Genomic DNA, 23,205 nt, shown 5'->3' with positions numbered 1-23,205 from the left:
GGTGGGTCGTTACATTTTGACCTTTTTTGTACTACGTAATAGAGAATCATTGCTTGCGGCGTCCTCTCTTACTAAAACCCTAGCATATTCAATTGAATTTCAATAGATTTGATTCAATCCAGATTTACATATAGATATGAAGTGTAACCTACTAATTTATACTATATATAAAAGGGATACATCCCTTTGATTTTCACATTTTTTGAAAATATTTATATCTTTTTATTATATATATTTTTTCCTACTATCATAGTAAAATAGAAGAAAAAAATATGTATGAAAAAAATTAATTACCAACTCTATCAATACTAACTACTTGCTTATTTTGTAATCACATTTGATCTCTAATTTTATTTAAAATTATTTTACTCTTTTTCAATTATATATTATCTCAATTTATATTTTTTAACTTTTATTATTTTTATTTTTTATTTTATATTATTTTTAAACAAACTACATAGAAATACTTAAATATCACAAATCCTACTATTATTTTAACAAACATTATAATAAATATCTATTTACTCTTAAATTTTTAAATAATAAAAAAATAATATTAAAAATTACTTTTATTTTAACAACAACCAAATAAGTCAACGACTAGAATTCTCAAATTTATTTTTATTATATGATAATATACTGTGTAACTTATGTTAAATTCACTTTAATTATATTATTTATTTATTTAAGTTTATCCAATCAAATGTGAACACATCCTTTTTATGTAGTTCAAACTAAATATATTCGTACTATTTAACAGTGTTCCTTATGAAAATAAAAATTAATTTAAAATAATAAGTAAATAATATTTAAATAAAAAATATATAAAAATTAATATAAAAAATTACAAGTAATTTGAGAAAATTAGGATTTGAGATAAAAAAAATGTTTAAACATAAAATTTGAAAGTAATTGATAATTTATTTTTTAAAAAAATACAAACTTAAGTATTTTAAAATTTTAATTTAAAGTCAAATTAGAATGGTTTAAATTTCAATAGTAATGTTTGAAAATAATAAAAAAAATACAAAAGAATAACATCTGATATACACGTATAAGAAAAAAGAAATAAATCTTGAAATTCTTTTTACTTTGACCGTGCTTACTGCTTACATTTTAAAAGTGTACTTTATGAAAATAAAAAAATAAATAATTTAAATAATTAGTAAATAAGATTTAAATAAAAAGAAACTGTTAATATAAAAAAGTTATAAGTAATTTGAGATAATTAAGATTTGAGATATAAAAAAGAAAAGCTTAAACACAAAATTTGAAAGTAATTGATAATTTGAAATTTCGTAAAAATATACAAAAATAAGTATTTTAAAATTGTAATTTAATATCTAATTAGAATGGTCTGAATTTGAACAATAATATTTGAAAATAATAAAAATACAAAAGAATAACATGAGAGATACCACGTACAACAAAAAGAAAATAAATCTTGAAATTCTTTTTGCTTTGGTTATAAATTCTTTCGTTTAATGAATGGAGATTGACTTTTTTAAAATTAAATTAGAGTGGTAAACAATTTCATTGACTTAAAAATGTAAAAGATTTGTCCATAAATCAAAATTATTATGCAACGAGGAGGAACTTAATGAAGACATGACTAAAATCATAATATGGATCAGCGAACAAAATAAGAGATGAAAAGAAAAGACAAACCAGATTCATTGTCAACAAAATTAGAAAAAATAAAAAAGCTTAATGTTTCTACGTACATAACATGGCACCAAGGTGTGAACATAGGTTGTCGCTGCGCATGATGATCTTTGGTATTTGGAAAGATTAGACATTACATTTTCCTTCAGTGTCTGCTTCTTAGAACAAAAATTTGTGTTAGAAAGAAGCAAGACACCGAAGGAAAAGGTGAAGTCAAAACCTTTTCTGCTTCCAAGAACGTGAAGATGTAATGAGTAGTGACCCCCTACAATTGTAGAGTGAAATTTATGATTTCTACTTTAACCCAACCCATCACTCTTATACTTATTTTATGATCAAGAACAATAACAACCTATAACAACATCTTCTTTTGTTTTATAAACCCAATATAGGTTGGGTTGAGCCTTATTCAGCCCATTCTTATTCTGTTTTATCTCATTAGACATTGGGCTTCAAAGCCTTCTTTTGAGCCCAAGGTAAATGGTGTTAAATTAACCTTACCTAATATTTTAGAAAATGTTTATTAATAATATTCAATAGAATTAATCTCCAAATTAGCATAAATCAACCTACCTTTTAATTTTTGTTTTTATTCTTACTCTTCTAATGAGATTCAATTTATGAAAGCCCATTGGTACCAAATAATTTTTTAGCATTGATCAGATTCATGTATTCTTATTTATTTGTTGTAGCATTGATTGTTAAATAATAAATCGGTAGTTTAGTTAAATTAGATGATAGTAGAAATATTTATTCTAAAAATAATTATTTGTTAAATTATTTTAATAAATCTAAATTATTATATCTTAAATATGTTGTGGCAATATGATTACTTGTGAAAATAATGATCTAAAGATCACTTATGATTGGAGTACATAAGATAAATATTAAAGTTAGAGTGTGAAAAATTAAAATTTTTTCACCATAATTGTATGCGCAGTATTTTTAATAAGTCATTATAATTAACTTATAACTTTGTTTCCTTAAAATAAAATTATATAATAAACAAACTCGTCACTAATTTATTATGAATTATGAGATAAAAAAAAAGTGACAAATTTGTCATTTTGGCTCAAACCACCCGAATTTTTATTTGTTTGAAGTGGGTTGGACCAAATTTATTTTTTAACATTATTATTATATTTTTTTATAATTATTAAGATAATAAATTATATATTTAATATTTTATATTGTTAATATCCATTTTTAAATTAACATTTTATGCATATTAATTTTTTTCTAATTATTAATTTTTAGCATATATATATATATATTCTAATTCTCTAGAAGAATAAAAAGACAAACTATCCTATACTATGTTCTTGAAGAAAAAAAAAGCATTTGATCATATTAATTTTGGATAAAATCGATAAATATTTCAATAAATATCATGATAAAAAAAATATTAATGACTATTTTGTATTTTTTTAAAATTGTTAAAAAATGAATTTTATTTTATTTTATTTCATTTTTATTTATTAAAATTATTTTTAAAAATAATTTTATACTATAATATAAATTATTTATCATAAATCTAAATAAAATTTATTATAAAATAATATTATTTTTCCTAAATATCTCACCAACTTTATTTTCTTATATGCCATTTTTTTTATGAAACTCATTTCTTCCACATGACTTTTCTGCATACTTTTTATTATACTAAATTAAACTTTTTGTTTTATATTTTATTTTCTATTTAGTTTGGTTTTTTAACTTTTAAAAATTCAATTTAATCATTTAAATTTATAAAGTGACTTAAAATAATTATTTCTATTAGATTCTTTATAGTGAACATTAAAAAATTGAGTTGATTATACTTATTTCTATTAGATCTTTTATAGTGAATATTGAAAAAATTGAGTTGATTATATTGACATAATTTCTAATATGTCAAGATCAAATTGAAACTTATTTAAAATAATAAAAATTGTATTGAATCTATTTAAAAATATAAAGGATCAAATTTATTGGAGTACACTTCAAGTGACTTATTCACAACTTACATGTCAACTCAATATCTAGGTTCAAAAAATCCAAAACACAATTATTTAATAGCTAGTATGCAACAACTCACTATTACCATTTTCACAACATCATTTGAAGGAGAATCACGTTTTCATAAAAATTCATCCTTATGTGGGGCTTCGATGCACTAGGCTTTTAGAGACCCAATCAACTAGCATCTCTTGCTGGACAACTCAACTCATCATTATCATTCTAATTGCCTCAAGGGGATTCCTAAAAAATCATGGGTGTGTTTATGGTGAAATTCGTTTATGGATTCTTTTTATTCGGACTAGCACGATTTGACGTTTCAATTTATGCGTGTTTGTGACATGACAAAATCGAAGACTTTCAGTGAAAAAATAAAATCGTACAAGCAACAAATAGAGTTAAATTACAGAAATCATATCCTTCATTAAATGGTAACAAAATTACAATTCGTAAGGATAACGAAACATGTTCAGAATGACTACACTACACTAGGCTAGATTATGCTATGCTACGCTATGCTACGCTATGCTACGCTACTCCTAAAAAAGGAAAAAGAAAGGGGGTTAGAAATCTAATTCCCACAATACCTCACATGCACTCCGCAGCCTGTGCATAAGGCATACTGTGCATACGAGACAGCTTTGGGTACGATTTCTCGACCACCTTTCTTTTTCCTTTTTTAGGAGTAGCGTAGCATAGCATAATCTAGCCTAGTGTAGTGTAGTCATTCTGAACATGTTTCGTTATCCTTACGAATTGTAATTCTGTTACCATTTAATGAAGGATATGATTTTTATAATTTAACTCTATTTGTTGCTTGTACGATTTTATTTTTTCACTAAAAGTCTTTGATTTTGTCATGTCACAAACACGCATAAATTGAAACGTCAAATCATGCTAGTTCGAATAAAAAGAATCCATAAACGAATTTCACCGTAAACAGGGTGAAAGGGATCTAGCCTTCCTAATTCCACACACAACTCTATGAAGCACAAGTCGAGGTATTCCTTACATTCACCTTCAACAACATGCACAAACATACAAAATCCATTATAGTTACCATAAGTTCGTGCCAACACCCAAACACTCAACAAAAAACATGTAACCTTACATATACATATAACATAATTGTCACAAACATCATCATCAACATCATAAACATCATCAAAACATAAGCAACATAATATCAATCACAACATCTACGATCCATACATCACTAGACCTATGATAGAAGCCCCATGTTCTTAGCCCTTAACTTACAACTCTTGTTAAGTGACTAGAGCCCTCTATAGCTCCTTGTTGAGTGACCAAAACATATTGGGGGTTATGTCACTAAGCGAGTTTCTCTCTCTTAGTGGCCATAACATTTTGTGGCTTCCCTTTCGTCAAGCAAGCTTTTCTCACTTAACAACAACAACATTTTATGGCTCCTCCCTTGTTAGGTGAGATGCCTTCACTCAATGAAGCTTCAATTGAAAAAAATCCAAATCGTTGAGCAAGGCTAGGCTCGTTGAGCAAAAACCTTGATTCTAGGTTTTTGGCCTTCATCCCTTAAAGGCTTGCTCAACGAAAATCATTTTGCTAAGTAATAATATGCAACTCCTTCATGTTGCTTGTATCCTCCAACACTTTCCAACCCCTTATCTCACATTCAAATCATTCAATGTTATTAAAACAACATCTAGAGTACGAATCTAACCACAAGCAACACATGCAACCACTTCTTGGCACAAGATCATCAACTTAACATCACCTTCAAAAACACCCTAAACTCCAAACATACAACTCAATCAACCCACGACATTTAACCATCAAAACAACACAACATCAATAACTGCACTTATACAATTTATATAAGTTATGAATTTATGATCAAACTTCCCTTACCTCAATCAAACTTCCTACAAGAAGAATCAAGGTAGAAGAAAACTCCCTCTATAACTTTCACTAGAGTTCACTCAACTTTGATCCACAAGAATCTCTGCTTCCACAAGCTTCCTTATGCTTCAAGGTCCACCAATCTCTAGTTTCAAGGAAGATCCTTAGCCTTAAAGTCACTTAAAAACTTAAATCGCAACTCAAAGTTTCTAAATGCATTCTCTCTAACTTATCTCTATCAATCTTGAGTTGTGAACTTATGAAGTTTACTCATTAAATTCTACCTTATATACCCCAACCCTCCTCGAACCAACTTTCACACACTTAAGTTATATCTTTCGTAACTTAAGCCTAAGGTCATCTCATCTTTAACCTTGTCCCCAACATAAGTAAAACAACACACAATTGCTTAATATAATATAATAAAGGAGGGGATCAAATGACATCGATGTAACTTTTACTAACTATTACATTGTTCAATAACTTTCAATTAAAGGATTATTTTTCAAAACTTATCGTTAGATTTAAAATTCTTTACTTTTAAATTATATATATATATATATATATATATTATATACTAAATTATGAATTATTTGGTTCCCTTTAAATTGTTGTTTAATTTTAACAAAATTTAACATAAACATACAAGATGAAATGAAATTATGATTTAACTGTTAGATTGACAAGAAGCACATGTAATATAAAGTTATTGAACTGTATAATAATTGGTAAAAGTTATATTGGTGTCATTTGAACTCTCTCATAATATAAAAATATCATACTTAATTACATACATCCTAAATATACGTAATTAAGAAAAACATGGTGTTACGTTGTACATTAACTGATTGAATTTTTCATGAAGAAGATAGGTGTTTATAGTTTCCAAGTTAAGATAAGTTATTTTTTTGCTATTGATAAAAATTACAATGACAATAATAAAATTCTAACTTAATACCCTATGTATATTACCTCAATCCCTCACTAGGTCTTGGGAATGTGCATTATATATTGTGAAATTAGTTTTAGTTTGAATAAGTCAATTAATTAAAATATGTTATGTTGTTAGTGAATTAGTTAATTTCATATTTTATTGTTAAGATATAAGTAAAAAATTTTAAAATTACGAAATATGATTTTTATTTTATTATTTTAATATATTTAAATATAAGTAATATTCAATAAAATAAAGTACGAGTAAAACTAAGTCATGTTATTTCATTGCTTTGTTACATTTCTTTATCTTAATACTAAAATCAACAGCATTCAACAAAAAGCTAAGCAAATAGAGAAAAATTAATTTGACACTTAATTGTTATTGTATGATCGACCCTTTTTTTTTTGTTTTCAGAAATATTAGTTATTATTTTTAATCTAAAAGCATACTTTAATTTGAAAGCATATATTATGAAGGTACAAAAATGAAAGGAACCATTATTAGTGAAGGAATTATCACCTTTTTACAATGAAGTAGAACATATTCAAAATTAAATTTAAACAACATAAAAGTCATCACAAAATTAAAGATATAACGAAGAATAAAGTCATCATGGGATGAGTCTTCCGTCCTTTCTTATATGTAAACACAAATGTTATTTGTATTATGTTTGCAAATCTTAACTATAAATGAGCATTAACAATGTAAATTTCTCAACACTTTCTATTCTTTTTTTTTTTATCAGTTATAAGAAATGTATTAAGGAAGCACTAGGGGTGCCAAACCCAAATACAAAAATATTGAAAAATAAGAAAGGAATTACAAAAGGTTTTATACTACTCCAAAATTATATGGAAATTTCCCAACACTTTCGATTCGATTAAAAAATTTGTTTGGTTTACCTGTCTCTATGACAACATGAACGCTGTAAAGCCATAAAGCATCCATGGTAGTGTCTTCACTCCTCATCAACATGGATCATTCACATGGAACAAAGAATATTTGGTTTCCATTGAACATGGCTCAGAATCTATAACTAATAATAAAGGTAATAGATTATTTTTTACGTATTTTAGTTTTAATTTTATTTTTAAACTACTGTTTTACAAATTGTAAACTACTCACATGATTTAAATAACTATCCTACTCTACTAATTATTTATTTATTCACTAGTTGATTATAACTTGAAAAGATCTCAACTGCACATTTGTCTTGTGAGTTGTAACTGTATCCCCTTGGGGAAATATATGGTCAAATAGACACATCAATTTATTCAACTTTCACAAGTTCAATTACCCAAGAGATGTTATATATATATAAAGTTACATTAAAAATAATTTATTTTAGGTCCATTTGTGTTATATTTTTGTAGTAGGATCTATTTTAGAAGCATTATTTTGAAGAAAAGAAATGATTTGAGTTTGTGTAAGATTTGTTTTTATTTAAATTAAAATATGTCTGACAAAAAGTTAAAAACTAATTAATCTTTTAAGACATTGAGATCCATCTAAAAAAATAATTTCTTTTAACAAATATTTTTTTATGCACAATTATTATAAACAAGGTTGACTCAATATATATTTTTAGATCTAAATCAAATTTTAGAGTGAAAATATCCTTTGAATTGATTTTTGAAAAGAATTAATATATTTAAATTATAAAACTTTTGGTAAAACTCAATGTATTTAAGAGAGTGACCTTTAATATAGTGAATTAAAAGGTATCTTTATTAATTTAAATTAATATAAGTTACTATTTTAAAGAAAAAAATAACAGAAAATATGGATCTTATATAAATCATACAAATGTTGATGTTAAATATTTTTTTAGAAGGATCCTAAGGATTTTATTAGTATTATGGTTGGGTCGGTCTTAGCATTTGACCACATTAATATTTAAAGGACAAAATTATATATCAACTGTATCATGCCTCGTTAATCATGTGTATGATAATTTAAAAGTAAATTTAGGAAAATAATTTATTTTATTAGTAAAATAAATTATTTTTAGAAAATAATTAATAATAAATAAAATATTAATTATATGTCTAACACGTAATATCAAATTTACCTTAGAAAAAAGTTGAGTTTCGTTTCACAAAAAATTAATTCCACCAAACATAAAATTGAATTTGGAAACCCTTTAGGTATAAAATCTAGGTAATCTTATTCATAACTTATCAGTAAGATTATTTGTCGAAAACTATATTTTATCATTTTAATCTCAATATTATATAATAGTTGGATTATATCTTTTGATTATATTAGATAGGATTTGTTTTTATCATTTGATCCTTTCATAAAATCATTTATTATAGTATAAATTATCTTTTTTTCTTTTAATTCTTTTAAATTAATATTTTTAATGATAAATATATTATTTTGTAATCTCACAAGTAAAATTTATAAATTCAAAAAGAGGTAGATTTATTGTGAATCTATCGACCACTATGTAAGAGATAAATTGACTATGCACACATTTATTCTAATGTAAATCAAAAAATAAATTGAATTTAACTACTCCAAAATAAGTATACGTATAAAGTAAAATGAAGAAATTAAGTATAAAATTATTCTTATTTTCTCATTCTTATACTCTTACATTTTTTCATTCTAGTCACTCAGTTATTTTGGTGGAGTCCAATTCTTACTGTCAAAATTTCAAGAGACTAGAAAATATTTTACAGTATGACAAGAACTTTTGTTTTGAATAATTCATTTGCCTTTTGTGGCCTCTCTTTCTTAAATAGACAGCAAGATATATGTTTTTACAAGAAGGTGAGAGATTACAGGAGTTATACAAGAAATGGGGAGATTATAGGAGATTTCCTAACAGTTAGGATATATGCCCGTATAAAATAATATAGCTATAATCCTATTAAAATAGGTAATAAATTACATTAAATATATTATTAACATCCTTCCTCAAATTGATGCTGGTAAGTCAACCAACAACAATTTGCCAACAAGAAACTTATGGCGTTGTCTAGTCATAGCTTTGGTAAAGATATCAGTCACTTGAAGATCTGTGGAGATGTAAGGAAGAGAGATGACTTTACTGGTCAAGGCTTCCCTAATATAGTGACATCAACCTCGATATGTTTGGTGTGTTCGTGAAACACGGGATTTGAAGCAATTTGAATAGCACTTGTATTATCAGCATGAAGAGGGGTAGAGTCAGGCTGTGAAAATCCAAGCTCCTCCAAAAGACTGCGTAACCACACAATTTCAGAACAAGCAGAAGACATTGAACGATATTCAGCCTCAGTAGAAGATTTAGAAACACGATCCTGCTTCTTACATTTTCAGGAAATGAAGGCACCGTCAAGAAACATACACCAACCTGTAGTAGATCGACGAGTATCCGGACACCCTGCCCAATCAGCATCACTATATGCCAGAAGTTGTAAGGGTGAGCCTCTAGGAAAGAATAACCCACGTGTAGGTGACCCTATAAGATAGCGGATAATGCGACAAACAACAGCAAAATGAAGATGCCGAGGAAAAGACATAAACTGGCTGACTTGGTGAACAACATACGAAATGTCAGGTCGAGTTGTCGTTAGGTAGATAAGACTTCCTACCAAACCTCGATAGATAGTTGGATTAGCCAAAAGATCTCCTTCATCTTTCCTGTATTTGACATTTACTTCCATAGGAATATCAACTAAAGTAGTTCCTTCTAAACTAGCCAAAGTGATCAAATCTTGGATGTACTTATGTTGGTTTAAATATATGCCATTTGATCGATGATGTACCTCCAATCCCAAAAAATATGTGAGTTGGCCAAGATCTTTCATGCAAAATGTTGCATGTAACATAACTTGAAGCTTAGTAATCAACCTAGTATCAGTTCCCGTAATGATTAGATCATCCACATAAACCAAGATGAGAACTATACCCGTGAAAGACTTGTGGAAGAAAAGAGAATAATCATATTGACTTTGTGCGAAGGAGAAGTTAAGAAGTGTAGTATGAAACTTCTCAAACCAAGCCCGAGGAGCCTGTTTAAGCCCATACAAAGAACGACGTAGTTTACAAACATCATTAGGAGAGGAAGTAGTCATACTGGAGGGAAACTTCTCAAATTGATGCTGGTAAGTCAACCAACAACAATTTGCCAACAAGAAACTTATGGCGCTGTCTAGTCATAGCTTTGGTAAAGATATCAGCCACTTGAAGATCTGTGGAGATGTAAGGAAGAGAGATGACTTTACTGGTCAAGGCTTCCCTAATATAGTGACATCAACCTCGATATGTTTGGTATGTTCGTGAAACACGAGATTTGAAGCAATTTGAATAGCACTTGTATTATCAGCATGAAGAGGGGTAGAGTCAGGCTGTGAAAATCCAAGCTCCTCTAAAAGACTGTGTAACCACACAATTTCAGAACAAGCAGAAGACATTGAACGATATTCAGCCTCAGTAAAAGATTTAGAAACACGATCCTGCTTCTTACATTTCCAAGAAATGAAGGCACCGTCAAGAAACATACACCAGCCTGTAGTAGATCGACGAGTATCCGGACACCTTGCCCAATCAGCATCACTATATGCCAGAAGTTGTAAGGGTGAGCCTCTAGGAAAGAATAACCCACGTGTAGGTGACCCTATAAGATAACGGATAATGCGACGAATAGCAGCAAAATGAAGATGCTGAGGAGAAGACATAAACTGGCTGACTTGGTGAACAACATAGGAAATGTCAGGTCGATTTGTCATTAGGTAGATAAGACTTCCTACCAAACCCCGATAGATAGTTGGATCAGCCAAAAGATCTCCTTCATCTTTCCTGTATTTGACATTTACTTCCATAGGAATATCAACTGAAGTAGTTCCTTCTAAACCAACCAAAGTGATCAAATCTTGGATGTATTTATGTTGGTTTAAATATATGCCATTTGATCGATGATGTACCTCCAATCCCAAAAAATATGTGAGTTGGCCAAGATCTTTCATGCAAAATGTTGCATGTAACATAACTTGAAGCTTAGTAATCAACCTAGTATCAGTTCCCGTAATGATTAGATCATCCACATAAACCAAGATGAGAACTATACCCGTGAGAGACTTGTGGAAGAAAAGAGAATAATCATATTGACTTTGTGTGAAGGAGAAGTTAAGAAGTGTAGTATGAAACTTCTCAAACCAAGCCCGAAGAGCCTGTTTAAGCCTATACAAAGAACGACGTAGTTTACAAACATCATTAGGAGAGGAAGTAGTCATACTGGAGGGAAGCTTCATGTAGATTTCTTCTTTTAGATCACTGTGAAGAAAAGCATTCTTCACATCCATTTGATGTAGTGGCCAAGATTTAGAAGCAGCAATGGCTAGGATGGTCTGAATTGTAGTCATCTTGGCAACAGGAGCAAATGTCTCCTCATAATCAACCCCATATTCTTGTTTATTACCAAGGGCGACTAATCGAGCTTTGTAACGATCCAAAGAGCCATCAGAACGAAGCTTTATAGAGAAAACCCATTTACTTCCAATAGGTTTGACCGTGGGAGGACAAGGAACAATGTCCCAAGTGTAATTTTCTTGAAGTGCTTGTAGTTCTTCTTGTATTGCTTGTTTCCAACACTCATGTTCCATAGCCTATCTGTAACAAGATGGAATGCAAATAGAAGACAAGGTAGTTGATAGAGATACAGGTGTTTAAAAACCATACCAATCAGGGGGTTTAGACGATCGAGTGGATCGACGAAGAGGTATGATAGGAGTGATAGGATCTAGTGTTAGGGCAGAATCATGAAGAGAACCAGGATCAATTTGACGACATCTTTCATACACAAAACCAGGCTTGAATCATTCCACAATTGTTGAAGAATCTGAAAAGTGTGGCATAAGAGATAAAGAGGAAGATGGTGGTTCAATAAATAATGGAAAGAAATATTGATTTTCAAAGAAAACCAAATTCCTAGAAATTCTAATACAACAGGACTGTGGATCATAACAAACATACCTTTTTTTGAGTAATAGCATATCCTAGAAAAGCACACTTAACATATTGGGCAGTAAATTTGTTACGTTCGTGAGCAGGAAGATGCACAAAACAAACACAACCAAAAATACGAAGATTAGAGTTTGAAGGAGAATGCCTAATTCAACTTAAAAAAAGGAGAAACATTTTGTAATGTTGGAGAAGGTAACTGGTTTATTAAATGAACAACAGTAGAAAGTGCTTCACACCAAAAGCGAGGAGGAATAGATGATTCAAGCAAAAGTGTTCTTATTACATCAAGAAGATGACGATTCTTTCTTTCGGCAACACCATTTTGTTGCGGTGTGGATGGACAAGAACACTAAGATATGATCCCTTGATTTTGAAGAAAACTTTGAAATTCATGAGACATATATTCTCTTCCAAAATCAGATCTTAAGATTTTTATGTGGGCAGAGAATTGAGTTTCAAGAAGTGCGACAAAACGTTGAAAAATAGAGAAAACTTCTGCCTTAAACCGGAGAAAGTATACCCAAGTAAATCGACTGTAGTCATCTATGAAAGTGACAAAATACTTATAAGATGCATGAGAAACAACGGGTGAAATCCCCCAAACATCGCTTTGAATAATGTCAAAATAATGGATTGCACGATATGCATTATTTGGAAAGGGTAAAACTTTACTTTTGCCAAGTTTGCATGTAATACAATCAAAAGGAATAGAAAAATCTTTATTGCCCAATGAACTAGATTTTAACAAGGTACTAAGTACATGAAAATTTGGGTGCCCTAAATGATTATGCCACATTTTATTTATTTGTTTATCATCAATATAGACTAGAGAAAGTAAAGGAAAGGTAAGACAAATTTTGGAAGAAGATAAGTGTAGCGGAAAGAGTCATCCCACTTTAGGTCCCTTCAGGATTATCTTCCCGGACACTGGATCCTGCACAGCACAACCAGAACGAGAAAATTGAACATTATAATCATGATCAACCAATTGGCTAACAGAAATAAGATTTGTGGAAAGATTAGGAGACACAAAAACAACAGTCAAGGAAGGGGAAATATCACCAATAGCACTGATAGGCAAAGAGTTTCCATCAGCTGTGTGAATTTTCTGATTTCCATCATACTTTTGCACATTGGAAAGAAACATAGAAGAATTGGTCATATGGTTAGAAGCTCCAGAATTTTAGAAGAAAAATTAGGATTACCTGAGAGTCCAAAGGCAGAAAATGCAGAAAGAATCATTTGTTGTACCATTTCAGGAGTAAGTGTGTTTGTAAGAGGTGTAGGAACAGAAGTTGAAACATGCAATGTAGTAGAACTAGAGGCACCAACAGAGGCATGATAAGCAACTCCTTGCTTTCTTTCAGGTCGAATCGGAAAAGCTATGATGATATGCCCTCGCTGCTTGCAGTAGTTACAAAATTTTTCTGAGCAATCCTTTGCAATATGACCAAATCTTTTACAACTGTAACATTGGACAGAACGCATATCTTTGCTCTTATTTCTTCCTTGTGCTGCATAGGCCACATTAGCAAGAGCACTAGAATTGCTTTTGTGTTCCATGGTTGCTTGAGTTGCTATGCGTTGTTCCTTTCGAAGAAGTTCACTCAAGCAAGCATCCAAAGCTGGTACTGGGTCACGGTTCATCATATTAGAACGAGTGACTTCAAAGTCAGAGCGCAGCTTCATTAAGAATTGGTCTCTCTTGCTGGTTTCATGCACTTTTTGGACAGCAGAGAGGGCTTCGTCAGAGATACCAACATAAATAATGTTTGTATATTCAGCCCAAAGATTTTGAAAACCAGAAATATATTCCTCAATTGAGAGACTCCCTTGTGCAAAATTAGCCATCTCATACTCCAATTGAAACCTCCTAACTGTGTTTTCTTGATTATAAACATTTTTCAAATAATCCCACATTTCCTTAGCAGTTTTATAAGGCCTCAGATTAAGAATAAAGTGAGGCTCAAGTGAGCTAAGTATCCAAGACATGATTTGGGCATCTTTGATTTCCCATTTTGCCAAATCCTCTAGACTTGTAGGTGCTGGTGTTTTTTTCCATCAATATGACCCCATAAATCTTTCCCTTTGACAAATAATTTGAATTGAAACTCCCAAGCAAAATAATTTTTTCCATTAAATCGAACAAGAAAGGAATCAAACTTATCATAAGACATGATGGAGTAATAAGGATCAACAATTGAACACAACAACAAAACCAGAAACCTAGGAAAATGCACAAATAGAGGGCACAAACTTTGAATCAAAACCTGATTGCAAATCACTTTGCTCGCTCCAAATCACCCAGAAAGATAAGTCACGAAGATACCCACAAGATCACAAGACAAGAATAACGTTTTCTATGGACCAAAACACAAGAGTTGACCACAGTTCAGAGTTGTGGCTCTGATACCATGTCAAAATATCAAGAGACTAGAAAACATTTTATAGTATGACAAGAGCTTTTGTTTTGAATAATTCATTTATCTTCTGTGGTCTCTCTTTCTTAAATAGACAACAAGATATATATTTTTTACAAGAAGGTGAGAGATTACAGGAGTTATACAAAAAATGGAGAGATTATAGGAGATTTCCTAACTGCTAGGATATATACTCGTATAAAAGAATACAGCTATAATCCTATTAAAACAGGTAATAAATTATATTAAATATATTATTAACACTTACAAGTTAATAACTTTACACACTTTGCTAAAGGATAGTTATTTTTTTCTTAAGCTATTGTAAATAATTTGACACTAAATTCTGGCTTTTGTTTTAGTGTTAATTTGTCCATCCATCATGAATGTAATATTTTTTACACCCAAACAACACCCAACACCCAATTCTCAATTTTTTGTTATATTTTTTCGTCTTACTGTTAGGGGTGGGTATATGGACTTGAGTCCGCGGACCGGTCCGTAAGTCCGCGGACTTCACGGATAACGGACCCATTTTTTTTAATCCGTATAATCATACGGACTTTCTAGGCCCGGCCCGTTTAGTCCGCGGATTTTGCGGATTTAATCCGCGAGCCCGCGGATTACCCGTTTAAATGTGGACTCAAATTTTATTATTGGAGATGGTTGATTATATTTGATAGATGTAATTGGACTTACAAATATTTTATGTTTGTTTTTATAATATTAATTAAGACTTTATGTTTTAAGGTATTTAGACTTTGATGTACTGACTTTAATATTTGGTTAATAGTTGGTATGCTTGGACTTTAAATTTTAAAGGCATTGAGACTTAAATATTTCTATTAGAAATTTAGAATGTGTAAACTTTGTTATTTAAGACTTTGATTTATTATTTACAATGTTTGATGTTATTATTAGAAGTATATTTATATGATTTTATATATTTTTTTCCTCATGTTTTCATAGGTTAAATAAAGGAAAAGAAATTCAAAATCTGAGTCAATATTCATTTAAACAATTTAGATTTAATTGGGCCCGCGGACTTATCCGTTTATCCGCGGGCTTCACGGGCCGGATACGGACTTGAAGATTTAAGTCCATTTATTTCGCGGACCGGATTTATCCGCCCCGTTAAAAATGCGGACTTCGCGGACCGGGCCTTAAACGGGCCGGACCGGTCCGCATACCCACCCCTACTTACTGTTAGTCTCAGAACTCATCTCATTTCTCGAAACACCCGTTGACTCAAACTCCAACTTCATTTTTTTTCCCGATCACCCTCCTTTTTTCTTTCAAAACTCATTCTCTCTTTCAAAACTCAAAAACCACTCATTTTTTCTTTTGAGACAATCTTCTCTACCCCACTTTCCATCTCAAAACCTAACTCCTTTTTTTTTTCTTAAGGTTCTTAAGATTTTTGTTATTAATTTCATTAAAATAATATGATAAAATATAGATAAATTTAACTGTTATTTAAATGTAAAACGGTTTTAAATTATGATGGCTACATGGTTGTTAAACATATATATATATAATATTATTCACTTTGGGCCTAAGCCCTCACGGATTTGCTTTTGGACATCACCCAAAAGGTCTCTCGACCAATAGAGACAACTATGTGTATATAAACATATGTCCTGAATGATGTGGGACTTTGCTTGCATTCCAATAATATATTTAATAAATCAATTATCTGGTTCAAAGTTCAAACATGCTTGAAAAAAAAGTGAGTTTGATTTTCATTAATATATACAATTAGTAGGAATTGACTCCTCTAAAACTAGAAAATAAAATTTAGTAATCATTAATTAACGATTAACATTATAATTAATTTTAGATTTTATTTTATAAGAATTTGATTGTATGATAATTCTCAATGGTTAAATCCTTAAGTGAAGCAGTATCAGTAAAAACTGCAAGAAATGTATTATCACTACCCATCTTACGTTGAGAAATGGGCATTTTGTGAAGAAAAGAAACAGTCACATTATTCTCACACTGAGAAACTATAGGGTGGATGGAAAGATTATACAATATCTCAACATGTGAGACCTCATCTTCACATGCATCACAACACAATTTCTCTTGTGATATTTTCTTTTAACTAATACCAACAACAAAAACCGCTTGCAACTAAACTTTACACCACTTGGTTCATCTAAATGGAAGTGTTACCAGCAACTATAATTCCATCAAGTCACTCAAGAGCACCAAATCAGGAACAAATGTTGTGCAGCAAAACCAGCAAATGGTTTCTAGTATTATTGTTCGTGACATGCAAAAGCCAATTGTTCATATCACATGTTATTTCGTGTATCCATAATTCCATGAACAGCAAAAGCTAAGCCTATGATCACGGGACAAAACCAGCCTACAAACTATTAAGGATTCATATCTTTTGCCAGTTAATGCTACACATGTTTTGCAAAAGATTCATGGAGTATGACCAGATTAACTGATTTTCAACCTATATTCATCGAACAAAATACTTGAATTGAATCTTTCAAAGATGTGGGGTATCCTTTTACTTGATTCATTTTCATTAGCCATGAGCCTATCACCATTTAAGTAACTAGTAACTGTAACTGTGGTATGTATGGATTTGTGTATAAAAAATAATATAATTAAATTTTAAATATAAAATAAGTGAGTTTTAATTTTAATTTCTGAATATTTTATTTTTCATTTTTTAAAGTTTATAAACACTGTTTTTTTAATAATTTTTTTGTAATATAATTAAGTTTTTAATATATTTTTAGTTTTGATAAAATAAGTGAATTTCAAGTTTAGTTCTTGAATTTTTTGTTATTTTCACTTTTTAAAATTAGTAAACATTATTTTCAGTCTTTGCAATATATTTTTTATGCATGTAAAATATGTAAATTTTGATTTTGGTTGTGTATATTTTTATCTCTCTGACATATAAAATTACTATTGGTGTCTAACAAAATTAAAAATAATAATTTTTAATTACTCAATTAAATGACATAATAATTATCATCCAAATTTAACGTATAATATTATTATATATAAACTGTAATATGTAACTTTCATACATATGATAATAAACTCTCCTATATATAATTACTAGTGATATTATGACTTTGGTATTTACAAAACCGATAATTGATTATGGATTTTTGTATTGTTTTATTTAACTTTTTATAATTGATTATGAGTTATTGGATAAATTGATTAAAAATCAAAACTAAATATTAAAAATATATTTTTTTTGTTTTAATTATTAAAATATTAAAAATATATAGATATTAAAAATTTAATACCTTTTTATTATTTGTACTAAATATTTTTTATTTCCATAAAATATGTATTTGAATTTTGAATTTGTTATTTGAGTTTCCATAATTCTTTTTTTAATATATTAAAAATGATAGACCCAAAGAGAAACAATATCAAGAAAAAATCTTAAAATTATTATCATTGAATAAAAATTCTTAAAACAACTTTTGTTTAAGAATGATAGCTTAAAATACTCTCTTTCAATATATTTATTCTGATTTTTTTTTTATATCTATCAAGGATGAGGATATAAATTATTTTTTGGATTTGATTATTCTAAAGTGAAGAAATACATTTTAGAGGATAAAGTGCATTCAAAATTATTGATTAAAATATAAATGATTAAAATTTGTAATAAAATCAAATTCTTTAATATAAAATTTAAAATTAATTATAATATTAATTATTAATTTTTTAATTAATGATTATTGTTGCACTTTATATTTTAAAGTGTAATTTTCTCACTTTAAAAGAGCGATCATTGTTTTCTATGCTAAAATGTAGAAAATAATTTATCAATTCTTATTTATTAAACACAAACTTCAATCTTACACGAAAATATTTTTAAGATTTTTTTCTTCAACAAAATGAGTTTTAATTTTTTATTATCTAATTCTATTTTTATTTATCATAATTATTTATAAATTAAATTTACATATCTTTAAAAGAAATTATCAATAGACAAAAAATATTATATTATAATATAAATTATTTAGCATAAATCTAAAATATGATTTATATGTTTAAAAATATATATTTATATAAATTTTAAATATGATTTATATTCAAACATAATATTTATTCATATATATTATTTATTATAAATTTTGTTATATAAAATAAATATTTTCCTTGTATATACATATACTAAAATACTAGTTTTTTGATATGTCAATAAATATTTTTGTTACAATAATTTAAAAATTTAATTTTTTAATTCAAAAAGTTATCTAAAGCAAATTTTTAGTGAATGCTAGTTTGAATAACAAAGAATTATTAGTTAAAGATAGCGTGTAAAAAGATATTTTATTTGAATTGCTCACTTCAGTTGCTTAAACTGATATAATAAAAAATTGAATTACTTTCTCCTTTTGCTTTTTGGTGAACCAATCAGAAAAAGATTTTGTAAAACCGTTCCTATATGTAATCTAATCCGAATTAAATGACACTAACTGACGTACCCTCCTTGATTTTCTGTATAAGTATTTCCTTCAATAGCTCCTCTTTTCTTGTTCCTGTGTCTCATTCCACTTCTTCTCTCATAGAAGTTTCTTCATTCTTCAGCTTCTCTTTTCTTCAAAAAGCACTTGCTTTTCTCTCATGGTAATCACCATTACCTTTCTCCATTCTGCATTATAATTATAATACAATTCTGCTTAATGTGTTGAATCAGCAATGGGATTTGATTTGTTTTGCTTATCTGACTCTTGGATTAATTTTTATCTGAAATTCATGCATGCTAATATGACAGATTTTTTTTTTCTTAATTTTTTGTGTTTAGGCTTGAAAACAGAATCTTTATATGAATTTTGATGATGGGTTGCTTTTTTTTTTTTTTTACCTTGTTTTCCCCACAAAGTATAGTAACATGATGATTTTGTTTCTGAAAATCAGACCTAGAAAGCAAAATTTTTATTTTCTGCACTTGTTTTGATGGTGTTCTGATCCATGTTTTGGTGCTAGATGCCTTGTGCTAAGCCTGATGCGTCTGAGAAAGACTCAGAGCCATTTGTTGAGAAGGATCCAACTGGAAGATATGGCAGATACAGTGAATTACTAGGATCTGGAGCTGTGAAAAAAGTGTACAGGGCATTTGATCAAGAAGAGGGAATAGAGGTGGCTTGGAACCAAGTGAAACTGTGGAACTTCAGTGATGACCCTGCCATGGTGGATAGGCTCTATTCTGAGGTGAGATTGCTGAGAAGCTTGAAAAACAAAAACATAATCTCCCTCTACAGTGTTTGGAGGGATGAGAAGCACAACACATTGAATTTCATCACTGAGGTCTGCACCAGTGGGAACCTGAGGGAGTACAGGAAGAAGCACAGGCATGTGTCAATGAAGGCCTTGAAGAAGTGGTCCAAGCAGATTTTGGAAGGGCTGAATTACTTGCATGAGCATGACCCTTGTATCATCCACAGAGACCTCAACTGCAGTAATGTGTTTGTCAATGGGAATACTGGCCAGGTAACATTCTCTTTTTTTCCAAATGAAAAGTTTGCTTCAATCACATGTTTGCTTGATTAACAATTTGAAAGCCAACTAAAAGAGAAGCTTTAAATACCTAAGGGTCCCTAAATCCCTATTATTTGCTAAATTTTAGCTTTTTAATTTCTATAATAAAAATTAGAAATCCTTTATGATTTATGAAATTTGCTTGCATTTCATACATGTTTAAGATATAACCTTTAAACTTCATTTAAAGGTTAGTCTTTTAAATGAATTTCAATATCTTAAGAATTAAGAAATTAGTTCCTGACTCTTAGGTTTATGACATTTCTGGTTCACACAGAAAAACTTGACAAGTTATGTTTAAATTAGGATAGTTACAATTTTTTTGCTCTTTATTGCAAGATGTCACAGGTGATATTTTTGTTTTCATATGTATTAATCAGGTTAAGATTGGTGACTTGGGTTTGGCTGCAATTGTGGAGAAGAATCATTCTGCACATTCAATTCTTGGGACACCCGAATTTATGGCACCTGAGTTATATGATGAGCACTACACTGAACTGGTTGACATATACTCATTTGGAATGTGTGTGTTAGAGATGGTGACACTGGAGATTCCTTATAGTGAGTGTGACAATGTTGTCAAAATATATAAGAAGGTGTCATCAGGTGTGAGACCTCAGGCCTTGAACAACATCAAAGATAGTGAGGTGAAGGCCTTCATTGAGAGGTGTCTTGCTCAGCCAAGTGCTAGACCTTCTGCTGCTGAACTGCTCAAAGACCCTTTCTTTGATGTAACTGATTATGATGAAAATGGGGATTCTGCTGCTTTATGACTAAAATTGTTTTTAGATTATAAGATAATATATTTGTGTTTTCTATTTTTTTTCAAAAAAAATGATTTATCCCTTTTTTGAGTTGATAAGTCAAGGTGGGGTAGGCTTGTGTCATTGGTTTTATTTTTCCCTTTGTTAGGTTGTGTAATTGGAAAAGGGTTGAACATGGGTAAAGAATGAAGATGCTTGATTTGTGATGTCTTTTATTCTTCCCTATGTAGGGTTATGAAGTTGAACAAGTGTTGGAGGGTGTGCTTATTGGAGATATTGTGATCTTGTATATTCAAAATTCTATATAAAATTTAATAATTTTTTGGTAAAAGTTACAAGTGTTCAGCTTAAGTACCTATAGTGGCAGAAACTTAGAAAATGAATGGTGAATAAATTCAGTTTTATGCTTTTCTTTGTGCTTCATACAAGATTCTGCTATTGTGGTTTAAGATTCATTGATTTTGTACTCATTTCTTAAATTCTTGGGGTGATGAAATATTTGCATTTTGAAATACTCCTTCCTATTCATAAAATATGTATATTTCTTTTTTATATTATAGTTTACATAAAAATATTTGTTATTTTAAATGTATATGAGAGATGAGTAACAATAAGTAAATCCTTGTGCTATAATCATAAGAACTCTATCTGAGAATGGAAAGATATTTAGGATAATGGTTTCTCTGTTCATTGCCTCCTCTTAATTATGATAACCAAATCTTGGAACAATCAAAAGCATTGGAAATTTGAAACATGTCACATTATTTGAAATGATTATAAAATCAAACATTAATTGTAGTCAAAAGTTTGAATAAGGTTTGAGCAAAATCATTATGGCCAGCTAGAGATGAGATGATAACCTCAGCAAAGAAATGAGTTTTCAAATTTGGAAAATTGGTCAAATACTTTAGGAGAAGGAAAAAGGTTCATGATAAAGGAAACTGAGTATGACGAAAATAGCCTTGAGTGTTGTACAATCTCACCCAATTTTATGGGGAAATTATTGTAGCTGATAACAACCAGTCTCATTCATTTTTCTTAACAAGTAATGGCGGTTTGAGACTGACTTCAAAACTTAATATAATTGCCAAAACAATAAAATGAAATATAATTTACATTTGATAAGAAAAAATAAATAATTTTTCGTTGGATTTGACGACGGACTTGTAGAACAACTGTCACCAATCCAATAACATAAATTCATGATGGATATAATGGATTTAATAGGTCGGTCTAATCGATAAGGAAAAGATAAAGAGGGATATGGTAGTGAAGATTAAGTAAGAAATTATAACAATTTCAAAAAAAAAAAAAAAAGTAAGAAATTATAAACTACTTATATCTATTTTTGGTGACTATTACGTGAAAAACTTTGTTTCATTGAGAAGTGTTAATAAGTAACATCATTTTTAATACACCCTTCAATAAGTACTCTTTAACTATAGTACTTATCTATAATATAAATTCTCTTTAGTTATATAGTACTTATCTATAATTATAGATAAGGGGTATTATTTTTTTAATTTTTTACTTTTTTTAAATATATTTATCTTTTAACTAATTTATTTATATTTATTTTAAATATTTTTAACTTTATTTTATTTGTTATTGCACAAGTTCTCTTTTAAATATAATCACCATTTACATATAAATACAAAATTTTAGATTGAACACCCTCTCTTCTTATTGTAATTGTTGCAATACATGTATAATTCATCATCTTTCTTATTTTAATTTTTTCTTTTATTTTTTATATTTTTATTTTCATTTAAATAAAATATATCAATTTTGTAATGTTTGATTAGCAAAAATATATCATGTAAATGTTCATTAATCTTTAGTTGTCAATTTTATAATACTAAATTAGTTATATCTATAGAAGAATAAAAATTATTTGAGACATGTCCAAAAAATCGAAAAGAGTAACACTGAAGAAGGTAACTCGAACAATGATCATATTTTAAATATAACCACATACTATAGTTACTCTCATATCCCTTTTGATAGTTGAAACCCGAAAATCAAAAGAGGTAGAATACACAAAAAGATA

General features: G+C 29.2%; 2 protein-coding genes across 2 annotated transcripts; one reads left to right on the top strand and one right to left on the bottom strand.

The window, feature by feature from the left end:
• Nucleotides 1-10,698: 10,698 nt before the first annotated feature.
• Nucleotides 10,699-12,072, bottom strand: LOC109791480 (retrovirus-related Pol polyprotein from transposon RE1). The gene has a single exon (XM_020350779.2). It carries the CDS (start codon nucleotides 12,070-12,072, stop codon nucleotides 10,699-10,701), a length of 1,374 nt encoding a protein of 457 aa, XP_020206368.2.
• Nucleotides 12,073-19,318: 7,246 nt separating this feature from the next.
• Nucleotides 19,319-21,486, top strand: LOC109813057 (putative serine/threonine-protein kinase WNK11). The gene is made up of 3 exons (XM_020377169.3): nucleotides 19,319-19,479; nucleotides 19,840-20,343; nucleotides 20,772-21,486. Exons 1-3 carry the CDS (start codon nucleotides 19,477-19,479, stop codon nucleotides 21,162-21,164), a joined length of 900 nt encoding a protein of 299 aa, XP_020232758.1. The 5' UTR covers nucleotides 19,319-19,476; the 3' UTR covers nucleotides 21,165-21,486.
• Nucleotides 21,487-23,205: the final 1,719 nt, after the last annotated feature.

Source organism: Cajanus cajan, chromosome 2 (genome assembly GCF_000230855.2).
Source record: "Cajanus cajan strain Asha chromosome 2, NIPB_CcT2T_4, whole genome shotgun sequence".
NCBI lineage: Eukaryota > Viridiplantae > Streptophyta > Magnoliopsida > Fabales > Fabaceae > Cajanus > Cajanus cajan.
This window is presented reverse-complemented; position numbering and strand designations above follow the sequence as displayed.

Bases quoted from the DNA above. Each gene is read 5' to 3' on its own strand.
- LOC109791480 (XM_020350779.2), bottom strand. From the start codon at position 12,072: ATGGAACATGAGTGTTGGAAACAAGCAATACAAGAAGAACTACAAGCA.
- LOC109813057 (XM_020377169.3), top strand. The intron at 20,344-20,771 runs GTAACATTCTCT...TGTATTAATCAG, and splicing joins TCAATGGGAATACTGGCCAG to GTTAAGATTGGTGACTTGGG.